Source organism: Heterodontus francisci, unplaced genomic scaffold, assembly GCF_036365525.1.
Source record: "Heterodontus francisci isolate sHetFra1 unplaced genomic scaffold, sHetFra1.hap1 HAP1_SCAFFOLD_62_2, whole genome shotgun sequence".
Lineage (NCBI taxonomy): Eukaryota > Metazoa > Chordata > Chondrichthyes > Heterodontiformes > Heterodontidae > Heterodontus > Heterodontus francisci.
The window spans coordinates 2,259,260-2,280,429 of NW_027141112.1; the positions used below are offsets into that span (position 1 = coordinate 2,259,260).

Here is a 21,170-nt window from a genome sequence, read left to right on the forward strand (position 1 = left end):
AGTGGTGCGAAAATAATATGGGAATAATAGTAGGGAATTTCAACTTCCCCAATATTAACTGGGGTAGTCTTAGTGCAAAAGGCTGAAAAGGGATGGAATTCTTAAAATTCATGCAGGAGAGCTTTTTGAGCCGGTAGGTGGAAAGTCCAACAAGGGAAGGGGCAGTAAAGGACCTAATCCCGGGGAATAAAGCCGGACAAGTGATAGAAGTGACAGTGAGGGTGCATTTCGGGGATAGTGACCAAAATTCTGTAAGATTTAAGGTAGTTATGGAAAAGGCCAAAGAGGGACCAGAAATAAAGGTACTGAATTGGGGAAGGCCGATTTCAATATGATAAAACAGGATCTGGCCTAAGTGGACTGGGATCAGCTCCATGTCGGAAAGTCTACATCACATCAAAGGGAGCCATCCAAAGAGGAAATAGTGAGAGTCCAGAGCCAACATGCACCCGTTAAGGTGAAGGGTAGGAGTAACAGGCCCAGGGAACCTTGGATGTCAAGGGATATAGAGCATTGGATCAGGAAAAGAAAGGAGGCTTACGGCAGATCCCAATTGATGAAAATAGCGAAGGAACGAGAGGAGCATAGAAAGGGTTGGGTGGCACTTAAAAAAGTAATTAGGAGGGGACATGAAAAAACAATGGTGGTCAAGATGAAGGGAAATCCCAAGGCGTTTCATGAGCATATTGAGGGTAAGTGGATAACCAGGGAAAGAGTGGGGCCCATTAGGGACCAACGTGACAATCTTTGTGTGGAGCTGGAGGACATAGGTGAGGTTTTAAATGATTACTTTTCATCGATGTTCACTATGGAGAAGGACGATGCACGTGTAGAGATCAGGGAGGGGATTATGATATACTTGAACATATTAGCATTGAAAGGGAGGAAACATAAGATGTTTTAGCGGGCTCAAAGGTGGATAAAACCTCAGGACCAGGTGAGATGTATCCCAGGTTGTTATTTGAGGCAAGGGAGGAGATAGCAGGGGCTCTGATGCACATTTTTAAATCCTCTCTGGCCGCAGGAGTGGTATCAGAGGACTGGAAGACAGCGAATGTGGGACCATTACTCAAGAAGGGTAGTAGGGATAATCCAGGTAAGTTCAGGCCTGTGAGTCTATCAAAAGTGGTTGGGAAAATATTGGGAACAATTTTGAGGGACAGGATTAATCTTCACTTGGAGAGGCAGGGAAAAATCAGGATAGTCAGCATGGCTTTTTCAGGGGCAGATCGTGCCTAACGAACTTGATTGAATTTTTCGAGGAGGTGATTAGATGTGTCGATGAGGTTAAAGCATTAGATGTAGTATACATAGATTTCAGTAAGGCTTTTCATAAGGTCCCGAATGGGAGATTGGTTAAGAAGGTAAGTGCCCATGGGATCCAGGGCAATTTGGCAAATTGGATCCAAAATTGGCTTCGTGGCAGGAGGCAGAGGGTGATGGTCAAGGGCTGTTTTTGCGATTGGAAGCCTGTGACCAGTGGTGCACCACAAGGATCTGTGCTGGGATTCTTGCTGTTTGTAGTGTACATTAATGATTTAGACATGAATATAGGAGGTATGATCAGTAAGTTCGCAAATTTGGTGGTGTTGTAAACAGTGAGGAGAAAATCCGAAGATTACGGGGAGATATAGATGGGTTGGTGAGATGGGTGGAGCAGTGGCAAATGGAATTTAATCCTGAAAAGCGTGAGGTAATGCATTTTTGGAGGACTAACAGGGCAAGGAAATAGACAATGGATGGTAGGACCTCAGGAAGTACAGAAAGTCAGTGGGACCTTGGTGTAACTGTCCATACATCACTGAAGGCTGCAGCACAGGTAGATAGGGTGGTTAGGAAGGCATATGGGATACTTGTCTTTATCAGCCGAGGTATAGAATATATGAGCAGGGAGCTATATAAAATTTTAGTTAGGCCACATCGGAAGTACTGTGTACAGTTATGGGCACCACACTATAGGAAGGATGTGATTGCACTGGGGAGGGTACAGAGGAGATTCAAAAGGATGTTGCCTGGGCTGGAGCATTTCAGCTATGAAGAGAGACTGAAAAAGCTCGTGCTGTTTTCCCTGGAGCAGAGAAGGCTGAGGGGAGACATGATTGAGGTGTACAAGATTATGAGGGACATTAATAGGTTAGATAGAGGAAACGTTTTGCCTTAGCGGATGGGTCAAGAACCAGGAAGCATATATTTAAGTTAAGGGGCAGGAGGTTTAGAGTAGATTTGAGGAAACATTTGTTTCACACGGAGGGTGGTTAGAATCTGGAACGCACTGCCTGACACGGTGGTGGAGGCAGGAACCCTCAGAACATTTAAGAAATATTTAGATGACAACTTGAAACCCCATAGCATACAAGACTACGGGCCAAGTGAAGGAATACTGGGTTACAATAGTTGGTTGCTGTATGGTCAGCACTGACACGATGGGCCGAAGGGCCTGATTCTGTGCTGTATAACACTATGACTCTATGACTATGCCACTGCCTCCCCCCGTCGCCATCCTGCAATAAAAAACAGTAACAAAAACCTTTTCATTACTATCTTTATCTAACAATACACACGATTGTACAAACAAAACTGAACTATTCGCCCTTTTGTATTCCCTTAGTGACTGTCTTCTGGGTTCCCTCGACTTGCCTAGTGCTCCTACACAGTGTTTCCCCAGTGGCTGTAGCATGGCTGGTGGAAGGCTGCTAACTTTCACTGGGGGAAACTGCAGATGGCCTTTCAGGACATCCTCGAACAGTTCTGGGCCTTGAGGGCTCGGATTTGGACTGCACCACATCTACATGGGCAGCAGCAGCTTGGGCTGGTTGATGGGTAACAGCAAGCACACTGGTGGAGTGGCAGTGAAGGGAGAACAAGTGCTCCACGGAACAACACCTCAGAAAGCCTAGTAATCTACTGGATCACAGATTTCTGGACTGCTATGAGAACCTGCAAATCCCTTTGAGCGCTGCGATCCACAGCCATGATGGCAGCAGTCTGATACAGCTTGGCAGCAAGCATGGATCTCATGACTTCAGTCTGAGCTTCCAATGCAGCACTGAGACGATGGGTGTCTGCCGTCTGTGCTTCAGTGGAAGCTGAGACAATGGTCACCAGGCACTGTACCACGGCTGGGTGCGGTGTTGCTGTCATGGAGTTAGCGAATACTTCCAAAGGGGAAAGAATGAGCTTCAAGTTCTGTGCAAAGTCCTGTTGCATGTTGGAGCCGGAACCCTCCATGTTCCTTGAGAGTGCCAACAGACTGTCTGACAGGACTGTCAATGGACAAGTATTTCAGTGCACATGTCCATCAGCATTCTCATGTATGCTGCTCCAGCAATGTTATCATCTTCACTAAGTCCTTGACATCCTTACCAAAGTTTGGTGATCAGAATTGGACAGAATTCCCCAGTTAGGATCTAACCAATGATGCATAAAAATTAGCATTTTCTTCAGAGTTTTATTACTCTGTGCCTCTCTCTCTAACACTAAGGTCACTGCATGCTACCTTCAAAGATCTGTGTGAGTACACCCCAGGTCTCTCTAATCCTGAACTCATTTTATACGGCTCCGATTTGGTTTATATTGCTTCTCCTCATACTTCCTACCCAAATGTCTCACTTCGCTGTGTTAAATTACATCTGCCATATGTCTGCCCATATCACCAGTCAGTGTCTGTCTTCCTGAAGTCTGTTACTATCCTGCTCACTGTTTCTTAATATTTCTGAGATTCCTTCCGTCTGAAAACTTTGACATTATCCCCTCTGTACATAAGCCCATTGAATTAACATACAGCAACAGTGATCCCTACATGGGCCTTGGGGAATCCGACTGTGTACTTGCCTCCACACAGAACAACAATTCTCCACTACTCTCTGCATGGTGCCATTGAAAATTTAAGACGATCTGCACATGTATAGCTGCACCATCAGACGTCACAAAGAACCTTCCACCCAATGAGTTATTCTTAAATTGTAGTCACTCTTGTAATCTAAGACTCACAGCAAGATCCCACAGGCAGCAATGTGTTAATGATCAGATCTATGTGTGTGACGTTGACTGAAGGGTAAATAATGACCAGGACACCAGGAATAATTCCCCTCCTCTGCTTCAAACTAGTGCGCTGGGATATTTATCATCCACCTGAGAGGGCAGATGGGGCCTTTGTTTAATGTTTCATTCGAAAGAATGCACCTCTGACAGTGCAACACTCCTTCGGTACTGCACTGCAGTGTCAGCCTTGATTCTTGTGATCAAGTGTTGCAGTGCAGTATTGAGGGAATGTTGATCCTAGAACCTTGTGATTGAAAAGGGAGAGAACTGCAAACTGAGCCACGGCTGACATTGGTCCTTTAATCCCATTTGTTTCTAATTTGGCAACATGGCTGTTGTTTGATACTTTATCAAACGTCTGTTGAAAGGATAGATATGGTGCGAATGTACAGGCAGGAGCAATCATAGAATCGTAGAATAGCATTATACTGAGGGAGGCTATTTGGTCCGTCAAGTCGCTGCTGGCCCTTTTGAAGAGCTTCGTCTTAGTCCCACACCCGGGCTCTTTCCCAGATCCTTCCTTCTTCTGCTTCATATATTTATCCAATTCCCATTTGGAATCTACTATTGAATCTGTATCCTTCAGCCCATCAGACAACACATTGCAAATTCGAAAACCAATTGCATAGAAAAACCCTCGTGTCACCTCTAATTCTTTTTTCCAATAACCGTCAATTTGTGTCCTCTGGTTAATGGCCCCTCTCATATTGGAAACAGTTTCACATTATTTAATTTATCTAAACCCTTCATATTATTAATCATCTCTATTAGATCTCCTTTTAAATCCTCCTGCTCAAAGGTGAAGAATCTCAGCGACATAGCTGTAATCCCTTATCCCTGGAAAAGTTCCAGTAAAACTCTTCCCTCCCCTCTCCAAAGATTTCATGTTCTTCCTAAAGTGTAATTCCCAGTATTGGACACAACACTCCAGGTGGAGCCGAACTAGTGTTTTCTATAGGTTCAACATAACATACAGACTATTCTACACTGTATGTCTAGTAATAAAGCCGAGGACAATATTTGCTTTGTTAACTGTTTGTTAACCTGTCCAGCTAACTTCAATGATTGCACACAAACACCCCTGGTCTCTTTGTTATACTCAGCATCTAAAAAGTTCTGCCATTTAGCTTGTATTATCTCTTCTCATTCATCCACATACAGATCACCATCACCTTCTGAAGGGCAATTAGGGATGGGCAATAAATGCTGAACTAGCCAGCGACACCCAGATGAATACCCCACTACCAACATCCGAGGGGTGACCATTAAACAGAAACTGAACTGGAGTAGCCATACAAATACAGTGACTACGAGAGCAGGTCAGAGGCTAGAAATCCTGCAGCGAGTAACTCACCTCCTCACTCCCCAAAGTCTGTCCACGATCGACAAGGCACAAGTCAGGACTGTGATAGAACACTCTCCACTTGCCTGTGGTGCAGCTCCAACAGCACTCAAAGTACTCGACATTATCGAGCATAAAGCAGCCACGTGATTGCACCCCATCCATAAACAATCACTTCCTCCACCACTGACGCACAGTGGCAGCAGTGTGTACCAGCTACAAGATGCACTGCAGCAACGCACCAAGGCTCCTTCCACAGTACCTTCCAAACCCGCGATCTCGACCAACTAAAAGGACAAGGGCAGCAAATGCATGGAAGCACCACGATCTGCAAGTTCCCCTCCAAGCCACACAACTCTGACTTGGAACTATATCACCGTTACTTCACTGTCGCTGGGTAAAACTCCTGCAACTCCCTTCCTAACAGCACTGTGGATATACCTCACATGGACTGCAGCAGTTCCAGAAGGCAGCTCACCACCACCTTCTCAAGGGCAATTAGGGATGGGCAATAAATGTTGAATGGCCAGTGACGCCCACATCCCATGAATGAATAAAAAATAAAGACACAAATAGACACCCAGCACAAGCCAGACCATTGCATCAAGATTGACACACAAAGACAGATAGACACAAACAAACACACAGAAGCAGAGACGCAGCACAACACATACAGACACGAACACAATCAACACTGCTCAGGCACACACACACACACACACACACAGCACGATCTAGGCCCTGACACACAAAAATACACATACACGCGTGTGTGTGCACGCGTACACAGCCACACCCACAAACATACACAAGCACACACATAAAAAAACACACCCACATACACGCACACACACATATATATGTGCGCGCCCACATACAGAAGCATACTTCTTCTTTGGCCTTCTTGTCTCGAGATACAATTGGTAAGCGCATGGACGTGGTCCGTGGTTTGTGAAGCAGCGCCTGGAGTGGTTGTTGGGGCTGTTACACAGTTGGCTCTCCCCTTGCGCTTCTGTCTTTTTTCCTGCCAACTGCTAAGTCTGTTCGACTCGCCAGACTTTAGCCGCCTTGATGGCTGCCCGCCAGCTCTGGCGATCGCGAGCAACAGACTCCCACGACTCCCATCAATGTCACAGGACTTCATGTTGAGTTTGCAGATGTCTTTAAAGTGGAGACATGGACGGCTGGTGGGTCTGATACCAGTGACGAGCTCGCTGTACAATCTGTCCTTGGGGATCCTGCCTTCTTCCATGCGGCTCACATGGCCAAGCCATCTCAAGCACCGCTGACTCAGTAGGGTGCATCTGCTCTGGATGTTGGCCACCTCGAGGACTTCTGTATTGGAGATACGGTCCTGCCACCTTTTGCCAAGGATTCTCCTGAGGCAGCGAAGATGGAATGAACTGAGACGTCGCTCTTGGCTGACATAGGTTGTCCAGGCCTCGCTGCCATAGAGCAAGGTACTGAGGACACAGGCTTGAGACACTCGGACTTTTGTGTTCCGTGCCAATGCCCCATTTTCCCACACTCAGTTGGCCAGTCTGGACATAGCAGTGGAAGCCTTTCCCATGCGCTTTTGTTTTTAGAATTTTTTAGAACATTACAGCGCAGTACAGGCCCTTCGGCCCTCGACGTTGCGCCGACCTGTGAAACCATCTGACCTACACTATTCCATTTTCATCCATATGTCTATCCAATGACCACTTAAATGCCCTTAAAGTTGGCGAATCTACTACTGCTGCAGGCAGGGCGTTCCACGCCCTTACTACTCTCTGAGTAAAGAAACTACCTCTCACATCTGTCCGATATCTATCACCCCTCAACTTGAAGCTATGTCCCCTCGTGTTTGCCATCACCATCCGAGGAAAAAGACGCTCACTATCCACCCTATCTAACCCTCTGAATATCTTATATGTCTCTATTAAGTCACCTCTCCTCCTCCTTCTCTCCAACGAAAACAACCTCAAGTCCCTCAGCCTTTCCTCGTAAGACCTTCCCTCCATACCAGGCAACATCCTAGTAAATCTCCTCTGCACCCTTTCCCTGGCTTCCACATCCTTCCTATAATGCGGTGACCAGAACTGCACGCAATACTCCAGGTGCGGTCTCACCAGAGTTTTGTACAGCTGCAGCATGACCTCGTGGCTCCGAAACTCGATCCCCTACTAATAAAAGCTAACACACCATATGCCTTCTTAACAGCTCTATTAACCTGGGTAGCAACCTTCAGGGATTTATGCACCTGGACACCAATATCTCTCTGTTCATCTACACTACCAAGAATCTTCCCATTAGCTCAGTACTCTGCATTCCTGTTACTCCTTCCAAAGTGAATCACCTCACACTTTTCCGCATTAAACTCCATTTACCATCGCTCAGCCCAGCTCTGCAGCCTACCTATGTCCCTCTGTACCCTACAACATCCTTCGGCACTATCCACAACTCCACCGACCTTAGTGTCATCTGCAAATTTACTAACCCACCCTTCTACACCCTCTTCCTGGTCATTTATAAAAATGACAAACAGCAGTGGCCCCAAAACAGATCCTTGCGGTACACCACTAGTAACTAAACTCCAGGATGAACATTTGCCATCAACCACCACCCTCTGTCTTCTTTCAGCCAGCCAATTTCTGATCCAAAGCTCAAAATCACCTTCAACCCCATACTTCCGTATTTTCTGCAATAGCCTACCGTGGGGAACCTTATCAAACGCCTTACTGAAATCCATATACACCACATCCACTGCTCTACCCTCATCCACCTATTTGGTCACCTTCTCGAAAAACTCAATAAGGTTTGTGAGGCACGACCTACCCGTCACAAAACCGTGCTGACTATCTCTAATGAACTTATTCTTTTCAAGATGATTATAAATCCTGTCTCTTATAACCTTTTCCAACATTTTACCCACAACCGAAGTAAGGCTCACAGGTCTATAATTACCAGGGCTGTCTCTACTCCCCTTCTTGAACAAGGGGACAACATTTGCTATCCTCCAGTCTTGTTGATTTCTGCATCGAGAGACAGGTAACTTGTGATAGTTGAACCTAGGTAGGTGAACTCTTGAACCTCTTACAGAGCGTGGTCGCGATATTGTTGGATGGAGCATTTCTGTCGTCAATGCAGCATCGTCAGCAAAGAGGATTTCCATGATGAGGTCTTTCCGTACTTTCATCTTCACTCTTAGACGGGCAAGGTTGAACAACCTGCCAACTGATCTTGTGTGGAGGAAAATTCCTTCTTCTGAAGACTTGAAAGCATGTGAGAGCAGCAAAGAGAGGAAGATCCCAAACAGTGTAAGTGCGAGAATACAGCCCTGTTTCTCGCCACTCAGGATAGGAAGGGGTCTGATGAGGCACCGCTATGCTCAATTGTGACTTTCATGTTGCCATGGAATGAGGTGATGATGCTTAGTAGTTTTGGTAAACATCCTATCTTTTCTACTGGTCTGAAGAGAACATGTCTGCTGACGAGGTCAAAGGCTTTGGTGAGATCAAAGAAAGCAACGTAGAGGGGCACCTGTTGTTCAGGACGTTTCTCCTGCAGCTGGCGAAGGGAGAACAGCATGCCAATGGTGGATCTCTGTGCATGCAAGCCACCCTGTGCCTCAGGGTAGACATGCTCAGTCAGCTTCTGGAGTCTGTTTAAAGCGACTCGAGTGAAGTCCTTCCCCACTATGCTGAACAGGGAGATTCCACCGTAGTCGTTGCAGTCACCGCGGTCACCCTTGCTCTTGCAGAGGGTGATGATATCGGCATCGCGCATGTCCTGAGGTACTGCTCCCTCATCCCGGCACAGGCAAAGCAGTTCGTACAGTGCTGAGAGTATGGCAGGCTTGGCAGTCTTGATTATTTCAGGGGTAATTCCGTCCTTCCCAGGGGCGTTTCCGCTGGTTAGGCAATCAATGGCATCACTGAGTTTCGATTTTGTTGGCTGTACGTCCAGCTCATCCATGGCTGGCAGAGGCTGGGCCGCATTGAAGGCAGTCTCAGTCACAACACTTTCCCTGGAGCACAGTTCTAGGTAGTGCTCTACCCAGTGGTCCATTTGCTTGCGTTGGTCAGTGATTGTGTCCCCTTATTTAGATTTGAGGGGGGCGATCTTCTTGATGATTGGCCCAAAAGCACTCTTAATGCCATCATACATTCCTCTGATGTTTCCAGTGTCAGAGTCCAGCTGAATATGACTGCATAGGTGTTGCCAGTAGTCATTTGCGTCGCGCCTAGCTGTTCTTTGTGCAGCGCTTCTGGTTGCTTTAAGTGCTACGGATGTTAACTCGCTGGGGGCTTTCTTGTAGTTCAGCAATGCAATGCGCTTAGTGGCTATGACAGGTTCCAGCTCTTCGAAGTGAGATTGAAACAATTTGGCATTCCGCTTCACACGTTTGCCATTGGTGGTCATGGATGGCGTCTCTGATGTGGGCCCACTTGTGTGCCTCCTCTGTCGGAGTGTTTTGAAGGGCTCTTTCTAGTGAATTTAGAAACTTGTGTAACAGCTGTGGATGAGAAATTCCACTAGTGTTGCTGCGTGGGCGGCCCTTCTGCTTGGAGTGATGCAGCTTCTTTGGTCTGAGTCTAACCTTGCTGCACACCGGGGAGTGGTCGGTGTCGCAGTCCGCACTGTGGAAGCTGCGTGTGATTTGACTGATGTTAAAAGAGGCTCGCCTTGTGACGATGAGGTCCAGCTGGTGCCAACGACGTGATCTCGGGTGCCTCCATGAAACCTGATGACAGGGTTTATTGTAAAAGAACGAGTTGGTGATGCAGAGGTTATGATTGGTACACACCTCAAGCAGTCTCTGTCCATTCTCGTTCATCCTTCCAATGCCATAGCGCCCAAGGCAGGAGGGCCATGAGTCATGGGCGGCCCCATTACTGGCATTAAATTCCTCCAGCAGGAACAGATGTTCGGTATTGGGGAAGCTAATAATGATATTATGGAGTTCCTCGCAGAACTGGTCTATTGCGTCAGGTGGGAAGCAGAGTGTTGGAGCATAGATGCTGAGTAGGTGTACTGTACCACGGACGGTGAACAGTCAGATGAAGAGTATGCGTTCCGAGCCATTTGAGGGTGGCTCTATCATGCTGAGCAAAGAGTTTCTGATGGCGAAGCCCACTCCGTGCTGTCTTGGTTCTTCAGGATCACTACCCAGCCAGAACAAGGTGCAGTCTTGCTCTCCAAGAGATCCGCTCGCAGGGAGGCGTGTCTCCTGAAGTGCTGCAATGTCCACATTGAGTCTACTGAGCTCGTTGTTAATGATGGCGGTCTTCCGAGAATCATTGATTTATGTAAGGTCTTCCGACAGGCCAGGACACATAGTTCTGAAGTTCCAGCTTGCAAAACGAAGGGCTGGTACCTCCTTTCCTTTTTTGTCATGCTGTTTGGTCTGTGTTACAGTCCACTTGTCGGGCAATGACCCTGAGCTCCAAGCACCCATTGAAGCAGGTGGACTGTGGCGGGACAGAGCCTTACTGACCGACTGACCGGGGGCTGCCCGGTTTGAGGCGGCCGGTAGCTGCCCAGTGAGTTGCGATAACCTCTCCCACCGACAAAGGCAACCCGTGGCGCCCAATCTCTGCGCCAATTGAGCTGGACTTATAACCCGTAACTGCTGCCTTCCGTGTTGTTTTGGTCACTGTAAGGCGACTATGGAGTGACCTCTCCGTGGCGCATGCCTGGGCGTATGTATGGAGGTTGTGAGTTGCCCAAGCGTCAAAACCTCCCTCTCGGCCTTCCTGGTGGGGTCCAAAGGGGTGCAGAGCACGTCGTTTGGCACTGGTATGGCTGCAGGGACTGCTGCAAACATGCCAAAGGTGACATATGACTGCCTTTAGGATTCGGCTCCTGATTTTCTGTTAGAGTTTATTCCCTTAGTCTTGGTCTCTCCCGAGATGCTCACAAGGCATTGGGGATTTTAGAGTCCCTGCTCAGATGGTGGATGCCAGTGGAAGGATGTGGGGGGAATGGGGTGCGGGGGGAGGGGATGCGAGGGGGACGGGTGCGGTGGGAAGGGGTGGAGGGAAGGTGGTTTGAGGGGTAGCTGGGAAGGCGGCTTCAGGGGTGTAGGGGAAGGAATAGATGAGAAGGGGGTGCGAGGGGAAGATGGTGCTAGCAGGGAAATGGGAAGGGGGTGCGACGGTGTTGGGGAAGGGGGTGCGGGGGGGATATGGTGCGTTGGGGGTGAGCTGGGAGGGAGGAGCGGGGGGGAGTTGGGGCTGCCGCTCACAGATGGATCCGTTCAGGAAAGTGGGAGGAAGAGGAATTAAACCAAGGATATTTAAAGAACACTTACATTTTCTGCATCATGTCTAAGCTCCTTTTTGTGAGCCGGGCACATGCATTTTGGCGGCACGGTCACGAAGAAAATCCGAGTATCGCCCGTGGAAATTTGGCCATCCAGCGTGTCGAGCGTGAAGGGTGGCACGGCCATGCCAGGCTTCAGCGTAATTTCAGCGATCAAAATGATGTCGGCAGGATTCACCTCTCCCTCAGGTGCTACAAGACAGAAACATACACACACACACACAAACACACACATCGCACACACATCACGGCCAAGACCCAGAGGCACAAATACACGCACGCGCACACACACACACACACACGCACACACATCACAACGCAGGCTGTGAGACATAAAAGACGCAGACACGCAAACACACAGCACCACCCAGGCTCTTATTCAAACCCACACATGCACCCAAACACAGATAGTCGAAGATAATAAGCACAACCCAGGCCTCACACACACACACACAAACACACACACACATATAGGCACACACACACGCACCCACACACAAAAACAGGTACACACATACACAGACACACATAGAAACACAGACTCATTCACAGATACAAAGAACAACTCAGGCACTGAGACACAAGCATACGAACACACCCACATACACACACACACATCACACTGCAGCCACAGAGCCAGATATACACACAGACACATGGATCACACCCCAGGCACTGAGCAAAATATACACACAGACAGACAGACAGACACACACACACACACAGAGGCACATACATAGCACACTCCAGGTAGGGAACCAGACAGGCACACAGCTACACACACACACAAACACACACAGGCACGAAGACACAAAGCACAACCCAGGCCTTAAGGCACACACACACACAGAGCAACAAATATCGTCACACACACACACACATCCGCTTACAAACACACACGCTTACAGAGCACAACCCAGGCCCTCAGACAGAAAAATACCCCCAAAGAAACACAGTACCGCTCAGTTCCTGAGGCAAACCCACACACACTCACACACACATTAAGAAACACATACACACGAAGAAACAAAACACAATCCAGGCCTTAAGGCAAACATATTCGCAAACACACACAGAGCACAAATATCCACACAGACACATATCCACATACACACGCACATCATACGCATGCGCGCGCACACACACACACACACACACACACACACACAGACACACCCTCACAAGCACACACAGACACACAGCACAATCCAGGCCCTGAGACATAAACACACGCACAGACAAACAGAACCATCCAGTCCCTGAGACAAACCACACTCTCACACAGACAGCACCGTCCAGTCCCTGAGACACACACACAGAGTGCAGCACAAGCACTGAGATACAATGACTGACACAAACAAACAGCACAACCCAGGCCCTGAGACAAACCGCCCCCCCACACACACACATACAAACACAGAAAGACACAAAGCCTAACCCAAACCGTGGGACAGACATGCAGACGCAAATACAGGTACAAACAGACGCAAACAAAATCACACAGGCTCACATACACAGCGCATCCCAGCCGCTGAAATACACGCACTCCCACGCACGCACACACAGCACAGCCATGGCCCTGAGACAGACGCACTGATATGCGCTTCTGTGGACTTGAAATAGACTCCAGGATGGTCTGTTGCCTCCCTGGTGCCAGGGTCAAGGATGTCTCTGAACGGACAGGGGTCATTCTGAAGGGGGAGGGTGAACAGTCAGAGGTTGTGGTACACATCGGTTCCAACGACATAGGCAGGAAGTGTGATAAGAGGACCTGCAGGCGGAGTTGAGGGAGTAAGGTAGAAAGTTAAAATTCAGACCTCTAGGGTTGTAATCTCGGGATTACTCCCTGTGCCACGTGCCAGTGAGGCTAGAAATAGGAAGAAGGTGCAGCTAAACACGTGGCTGAACAGCTGGTGTAGAAGGGATTGTTTCAGATATCTGGACCATTGGGATCTCTTCAGGGACAGATGGGACTGTACAAGAAGGACGGGTTGCATCTAAGCTGGAGGGGCACATATACCCTGGCTGCGAGGTTTGCTAGCGTCACTCGGGAGGGTTTAAACTGGTGTGGCAGGGGGGTGGGAAAAAGAGCAGTGGGACAGCAAGTGAAATAAATGAAGGAGAACTAGTAAATAAGGCCAGTAAGACTAAGAGGAAGAGCAGGCAGGGAAATGGTGCGGAGAACAGCGGGACTGGTGGTCTGAAGTTTATTTGTTTCAATGCAAGAAGTATAACAGGTAAGGCAGATGAACTTAGAGCTTGGATTAGTACTTGGAACTGTGATTGTTGCTATTACAGAGACTTGGTTGAGGGAAGGACTGGATTGGCAGCTAATTTTTCCAGGATTTAGAAGCTTCAGGCGGGATAGAGGGGGATGTAAAAGGGGTGGGGCAGTTGGATCACTGGTTAAGGAGAATAGCACAACTGTACTGCGGGAGGACACCTCGGTGGGGTCATGCAGAGAGGCAATATGGGTGGGGCTCAGGAAGAGGAAGGGTACAGTCACGATGTTGGGGGTTTACTACAGGCCTCCCAACAGCCAGCGGGAGGTAGAGGAGCAGATATGTAGACAGTTTTTGGAAAGATGTAAAGGTAACAGGGTTGTAGTGGTGATTTTAACTTCCCCTATATTGACTGGGACTCACTTAGTGCTAGGGACTTGGATGGGGCAGCATTTGTAAGGAACATCCAGGAGGGCTTCTTGAAACAATACATTGATAGTCCAACTCGGGATGGGGCCGTACTGGACCTGGTATTGGGGAATGAGCCCGACCAGGTGGTCGAAGTTTCAGTAGGGGAGAACTTCGGGAACAGTGACCGTAATTCCATAAGTTTTAAGGTACTTGTGGATAAGGAGAAGAGTAGTCCTCGGGTGAACCTGATTGGGGGGGGGACCTGATTGAGGTATACAAAATCATGAGAGGTATAGACAGGGTGGATAGCAAGAAGCTTTTTCCCAGAGTGGGGGATTCAATTACTAGGGGTCACGAGTTCAAAGTGAGAGGGGAAATGTTTAGGGGGATATGCGTGGAAAGTTCTTTACGCAGAGGGTGGTGGGTGCCTGGAACGCATTGCCAGTGGAGGTGGTAGACGCGGGCACGATAGCGTCTTTTAAGATGTATCTAGACAGATACAGAAATGGGCAGGAAGCAAAGAGATACAGACCCTTAGAAAATCGGCGAAATGTTACATAGAGGATCTGGATCAGCGCAGGCTTGGAGGGCCGAAGGGCCTGTTCCTGTGCTGTAATTTTCTTTGTTCTTTGTTCTTGTTCTGAAGGTGCTAAATTGGGGGAAGGCTAATGATAACAATCTTAGGCAGGAACTGAAGAATTTAGATTGGGGGCGGCTGTTTGAGGGTAAATCAATATCTGACATATGGGAGTATTTCAAATGTCAGTTGATTAGAATCCAGGAGCAGCAAGTTCCTGTGAGGAAGAAGGATAAGTTTGGCAAGTTTCGGGAATTTTGGATAACGCGATATATTGTGAGCCTCATCAAAAAGAAAAATGAAGCATTCGTAAGGGCTGGAAGGCCAGGAACAGAAGAATCGATTGAGGAATATAAAGACAGTCGGAAGGAACTTAAGCAAGGAGTCAGGAGGGTTAAAAGGGGTTATGAGAAGTCATTGGCAAACAGGATTAAGGATAATCTCAAGGCTTTTTATCCGTATATAAAAAGGAAGTGACAAAATATGATTGATGAAGGAAGGGCAGTGGATGTTATCTATATGCACTTCAGTAAAACCTTTGACAAGGTCCCTCATGGCATACTGATACAAATGGTGAAGTCACATGGGATCAGAGTGCTGCTGGCAAGATGAATACAGAACTGGCTCGGTCATGGAATACAGAGGGTAGCAGTGGAAGGGTGCGTTTCTGAATGGAGCGATGTGACTAGTGGTATTACGCAGGGATCAGTGCTGGGACCTTTGCTGTTTGTAGTATATATAAATGATGTGGAGGAAAATGTAACTGGTCTGATTAGTAAGTTTGTGGACGACACAAAGGTTGGTGGAGTTGCGGACAGTGATGAGGATTGTCAGAGGATACAGCAGGAGATAGATCGATTGGAGACTTGATTGGAGAAATCGCAGATGGAGTTTAATTCAGACAAATGTGAAGTAATGCATTTTGGATGGTTTAATGCAGGTGGGAAATATGCAGTAAATGGCAGAACTCTTCACAGTATTGACAGGCAGAGAGATGTGGGTGTACAGGTCCACAGGTCACTGAAAGTGGCAATGCAGTTGGATAAGGTAGTCAAGAAGGCATACGGCATGCTTGCCTTCATCGGTTGGGGCATAGAGTATATAAATAGGCAAGTCATGCTGCATCTGGACAGAACTTTAGTTAGGCCACACTTAGAATATTGCATGCAATTCTGGTCGCCGCACTACTAGAAAGATGTGGAGGCTTTGGATAGGGTGCAGAAGAGGTTCACCAGGATGTTGCAAGGTCTGGAGGGCATTAGCTCTGAGGCGAGGTTGGATAAATTCGGATGGTTTTTACTGGAACGACAGAGGTGGAGGGGCGACATGATAGAGGTTTACAAAGTTATAAGTGGCATGGACAGAGTGGATAATCAGAAGTCTTTTCCCAGGGTGGAAGAGTCAGTTACTAGGGGACATAGGTTTAAGGTGAGAGGGGCAAAGTTTAGAAGGGATGTGCGAGGCAAGTTCTTTACACAGAGGGTGGTGAGTGCCTGGAACTTGTTGCCGGGGGAGGTGGCGGAAGCAGGTACCATAGGGCAGTTTAAGAGGCATCTTGACAAATGCATGAATAGGATGGAAATAGAGGGATACGGTCCCCAGAAGTGCAGAAGGTGCTAGTTTAGACAGACAGCAAGATCGGCGCAGGCTTGGAGGGCCGAATGGCCTGTTCCTCTGCTGTACTGTTCTTTGTTCTTTGTTCCAAACACACACACAGCACGACCCAGGCCCTGAGACACACACACGCACACACACACACACACAGCACAACCAAGGCCCAAACACACACTCACACTCACACAGAGCACAAGCCAGGATTGAAACATAAAACAGACACGCATGCAGACAAACAGCACACCGCGACCCTGAGACTATCAACACATGTATGCGTTCAAACACAAACACAAACACATATACACACGCGCCCACACACAGGTACACGAAGACACAAAGCACAACCCGGGCCTGAACATGCACACAAGCACACTTACACACGTAAGCACAAGTATGCCTGCATACACACAGGCCCTGCCAAACACAGATACACACGCACACACGCGCACACACGCACCCACACACACACATATCACAACACAAGCACTGAGACACACAAACACAAATACAGACACACAGCACATTCCAGACCCAGAGGCACAAACACACACACACACTAATAAACACGCACAGACACACACAGATCATGCCCTGAGACACATATATGCACGCACGACATAGCGGAAGCACTGAGACACACCCAGACATACATGCATCAGCACAGGCACTGATACAAACACACAAACATCACAACGCAGGCACTGAGACAAATCCACACACAGACGCTCACACAAAAAGCACAACCTAGGACCTGAGACTGACATACCAGGCACACACATACACTCACACAGAAAAACACGCACAAAAAACACACACAGTTAAGCCCAGTCCCTGAGACACACGCACACATCACAATACAAGCAGGGAGACACAGATACAGACACACACAGCACAATCCAGGCACGAAGACACTCTGGACCATCTACAAGATGCAATACAGCAACGCACCAAACTCCTTCGACAGCACGTTCCAAACACGCGACCTCTACGACCTCGAAGGACAAGAGCAGCAGATGCATGGGAACATCACCACTTGCAAGTTCATGTCCAAGTCACACACCATTCTGACTTGGAGCTATATCGCCATTCCTTCACTGTCGCTGTTTCAAAATCCTGGAGCTCCCTTCTGAATAGCACTGTGGGTGTACCTACCTCACAAAAACTGCAGCGGTTGAAGAAGGCAGCTCACCATCACCTTCTCAAGGGCAATTATGGATGGGCAATAAATGCAGGCCGAGCCAGCGACGCCCACATCCCATGAATGAATTAAAAACACACACACACAGACACACAGCGCAAATATCCACACCACATGTATCCCACACACATATGCACATGCACAAATGCATATACAAACACACGTGCGCGCACACACACACACACACACACACACACACACACACACACACACACACACCCTGACAAACACACATAATCCAGGCCCTGAGACATAAACACACGCACACAGACACACAGCACCACGCAATCCTTGAGACACACACACACAGCACAACACAAGCAATGAGACACAGACAGAGACGCGCCAACACACACAGAGCACAACCAAGGCCCCGAGACATAAACGCATGCACAAGACACACAGAACCACACAGTCCCTGAAACAAACCCACATACACTCACACACACAGCACGTAGCAAGCAATGGGACACACATAGCGGCACAACCCAGGCCTTGAGACAAAGAACACACACGCATGCAGACAAACAGTATGCCTAGACCCTGCGACAACCCACACACACTCGCGCAAACAAACACACACATATAAACACAAACACACACACACAAATCCTATCAAGCACACACAATCCCGGCCCTGAGACAAACACACGCACATTCAAACACACGGCACCACCCAGTCCCTGAGATACACACACACAGCACGTAACAAGCACTGCGACTCACACAAACAGCACAACCCAGGCCCTGAGATAAACCAACACACAGACACACACACACGCACAAACACACACATACGCACACACACATAAAGACACAAAGCACAACACAGACCCTGAGATAGACATTCACACGCAAACACAAATACACACAGATGCAAACATAGCCAGACACTGATTCAGACACGAACAGACCAACACAGACACACACACAGGCACACACATAGATACACGCAGATTCCACCACAGACACTGTGGTGGCCCTGATCCAGGCATACAGACACACACACAAACGCAGATCACAGCACAGGCATTCAGACAGAATCTCTCAGTCAGGCCAACATTTATCTTTCTACACAAGAGAAAAGTGCTGCAGATGCTGGAAATCTCAAACAAAAACAGAAAATTCTGACAATATTCAGCAGACCTGGCAGCATTTGTGGAGAGAGAAACAGAGTTAATGTTTCAGGCCAGTAACACTGCATTAGAACTGGGAGGGATTAGAGATGGAACAGTTTTTTGAACGATACGGGGAACAGAGTGGTGGTGGTGGGGGGGGGGGGGGAGGTGGGGCGGCGGGGTGGTGGGATACTGAATATGATCAATATTTTGTTTAACAATTTCACTTTCATCCTTTTGTTACTTAATCTCTCCTGCCTTTCACTGCATCACAGACCTGCCCGTTTGTTTTTTCATGTCCAATCATTTCAATATATCACTGGATACAGAAAGACATTTGTAACTCTCAGTAGGACTACAGTCAAACTGGTAACATTGTTCCCAGCCTCATGTATAATTTCCCTGCTTATTTTCCTTCCTCACAGCTAACTTGATGACGATTGTGGTTCTTTCGCGGGGAAAGTGCGGTCTCTCCAAATGTGTCACTCGCTACCTGGTGGCCATGTCAGCAGCGGATCTACTGGTCATTATCCTCGACCTGATATTGAGGCACATTCCCATTGTTTTTTGGGAACAGTTTCGGTTCCTGGAGTCCATCACCGTGTGTAATATCCACGCCGTCCTGCTTTATGCAGCCACAGACTGTTCTGTCTGGTTCACCGTCACTTTCACCTTTGATCGCTATGTGGCTATTTGTTGCCAGGAGCTGAAAAGTAAATACTGCAGCGAGAAAACGTCGGCTGTGGTTTTGGGAACAGTGACCGTGCTGAGCTTTTTAAAGAACATCTTCTGGTATTTTATGTTAACAGGTCTTTATCGGCAAAGGAACGAACCCTGGTTTTGTGAAGTAATAGTGGGTATCATGTTCTCTCGTGTAGCAATGGTTGTTGTGGAATCTCGTGTCTGGACAGCAATCGAGTTCCTTCATCACATTCTAACCCCAGGGCTCCCATTTGTGGTGATTTTGCTGCTCAACTCTCTCACCATCAAACACGTTGTAGTGAGCAGCAGAGGACGCAGAAGAATCCGGGCTCAGAGCAGTGGGGAGAGTCGCAGAGACCCAGAGATGGACAGTCGAAGGAAATCCATCATTTTACTGTTAGTTATCTCGGGGAATTTCATCCTATTGTGGGCATTGTTAATGGTGTATTCGATATGGAACCGGATGTGGTGGTTGGGGTATCGGACATTTACTCTACCTCGGTTTCTGCTGGAATCGGGCTTCATGCTGCAGCTCCTGAGTTGCTGCACAAACACTGCCATTTACAATGTGACCCAGACTCAGTTCAGAGAGCAGCTGAAAAATTTGCTGAAATATCCCTTTACTACAATTGTTAAATTCATTCAATGATGATAGAAACTGAATCACTGAGGGGGGGGCGAGGACAGTAACTAAATAGACAGAGGAGGGGCAGGGCCTGGCACGATGGAGACAGAGCGGGGACGGGACCTGTCACGGTGGAGACAGAGCTTGCAGCGTTGTCTGTCACTATGGAGATAGAGCGGGGGCGTGGGCTTTCAGTATGGAGACACAGCCAGGGCGGGGCCTGTCACTATGGGGACAGCGAGGGGGCGTGGCCAGTCACTATAGCGACAGAACGGGGCGGAACCTGCTACTATGTAGACAGAGCAGGAGGCGCGGTCTGTCGCGATGGAGACAGCGCGGGGCCGGGGCCTGCTACTATGAAGAGACAGCAGGGCCGTGCCTGTGCTCAAGGTGACATGGAGTGGGTGGAACCTGTTTCCGAGGGTGATGGAGGGGTGGGAATTGGATTGGAGATAGGCGAGGGGCGGTGGCGCGGGTTGGAGTGAGGGGAGGGGCGGTGGGGAGGGTTGAAGTGAGGGAGGGGCATTGGGGATGTTTAGGGTGAATGGCAGGCAGGTGGCGAGGATTGAGGTGAGGTGAGGGGCGGTGTGAAGTGTTGGAAAGAGGGGGTGCTGGGGAGGGATAGAATGAGTGGAGTGGCGGCAGGGAGATTTGGAGTGAAGGGATGGGTTTTGGGGAGGGTTGAAATGGTGGAGAGGGTTAGAATGATGTGGACGGCCATTTGGCAGGTTTGGAGTGTTCGGAGGGTTGGTGGAGATGCTTTCAGTGATGGGAGGGGTGATGGTGAGGATTGGAGTCAGGGCAGTGGTGGTTGGCCGGTGAGGGGAGGGGTGGTGAAGGAGGTTGGCCTGATATGAGGGAATCAAGAGGTCTGGAGTGAGGGGAGGTGCGGTGGGAAATTTTCGAGTGTTTGGAGGGGCAGAGAGGAGAGTTGGTGTGAGAGGGAAAGTTATGGAGAGGTTGGAGTGAGTGGAGGGGCATTGGGGTATTTTGGAGTGAGCGGAGAGGCAGTGG

General features: G+C 48.4%; 1 protein-coding gene across 1 annotated transcript; it reads left to right on the top strand.

Annotated features, from left to right (window-relative positions):
• Window positions 1–11,721: 11,721 nt before the first annotated feature.
• LOC137362128 (probable G-protein coupled receptor 139) lies at window positions 11,722–20,180 on the top strand. The gene is made up of 2 exons (XM_068026634.1): window positions 11,722–11,878; window positions 19,255–20,180. The coding sequence occupies exons 1-2, from the start codon at window positions 11,722–11,724 to the stop codon at window positions 20,178–20,180; spliced, it is 1,083 nt and encodes a 360-aa protein (XP_067882735.1).
• The last annotated feature ends 990 nt before the right edge of the window (window positions 20,181–21,170 follow it).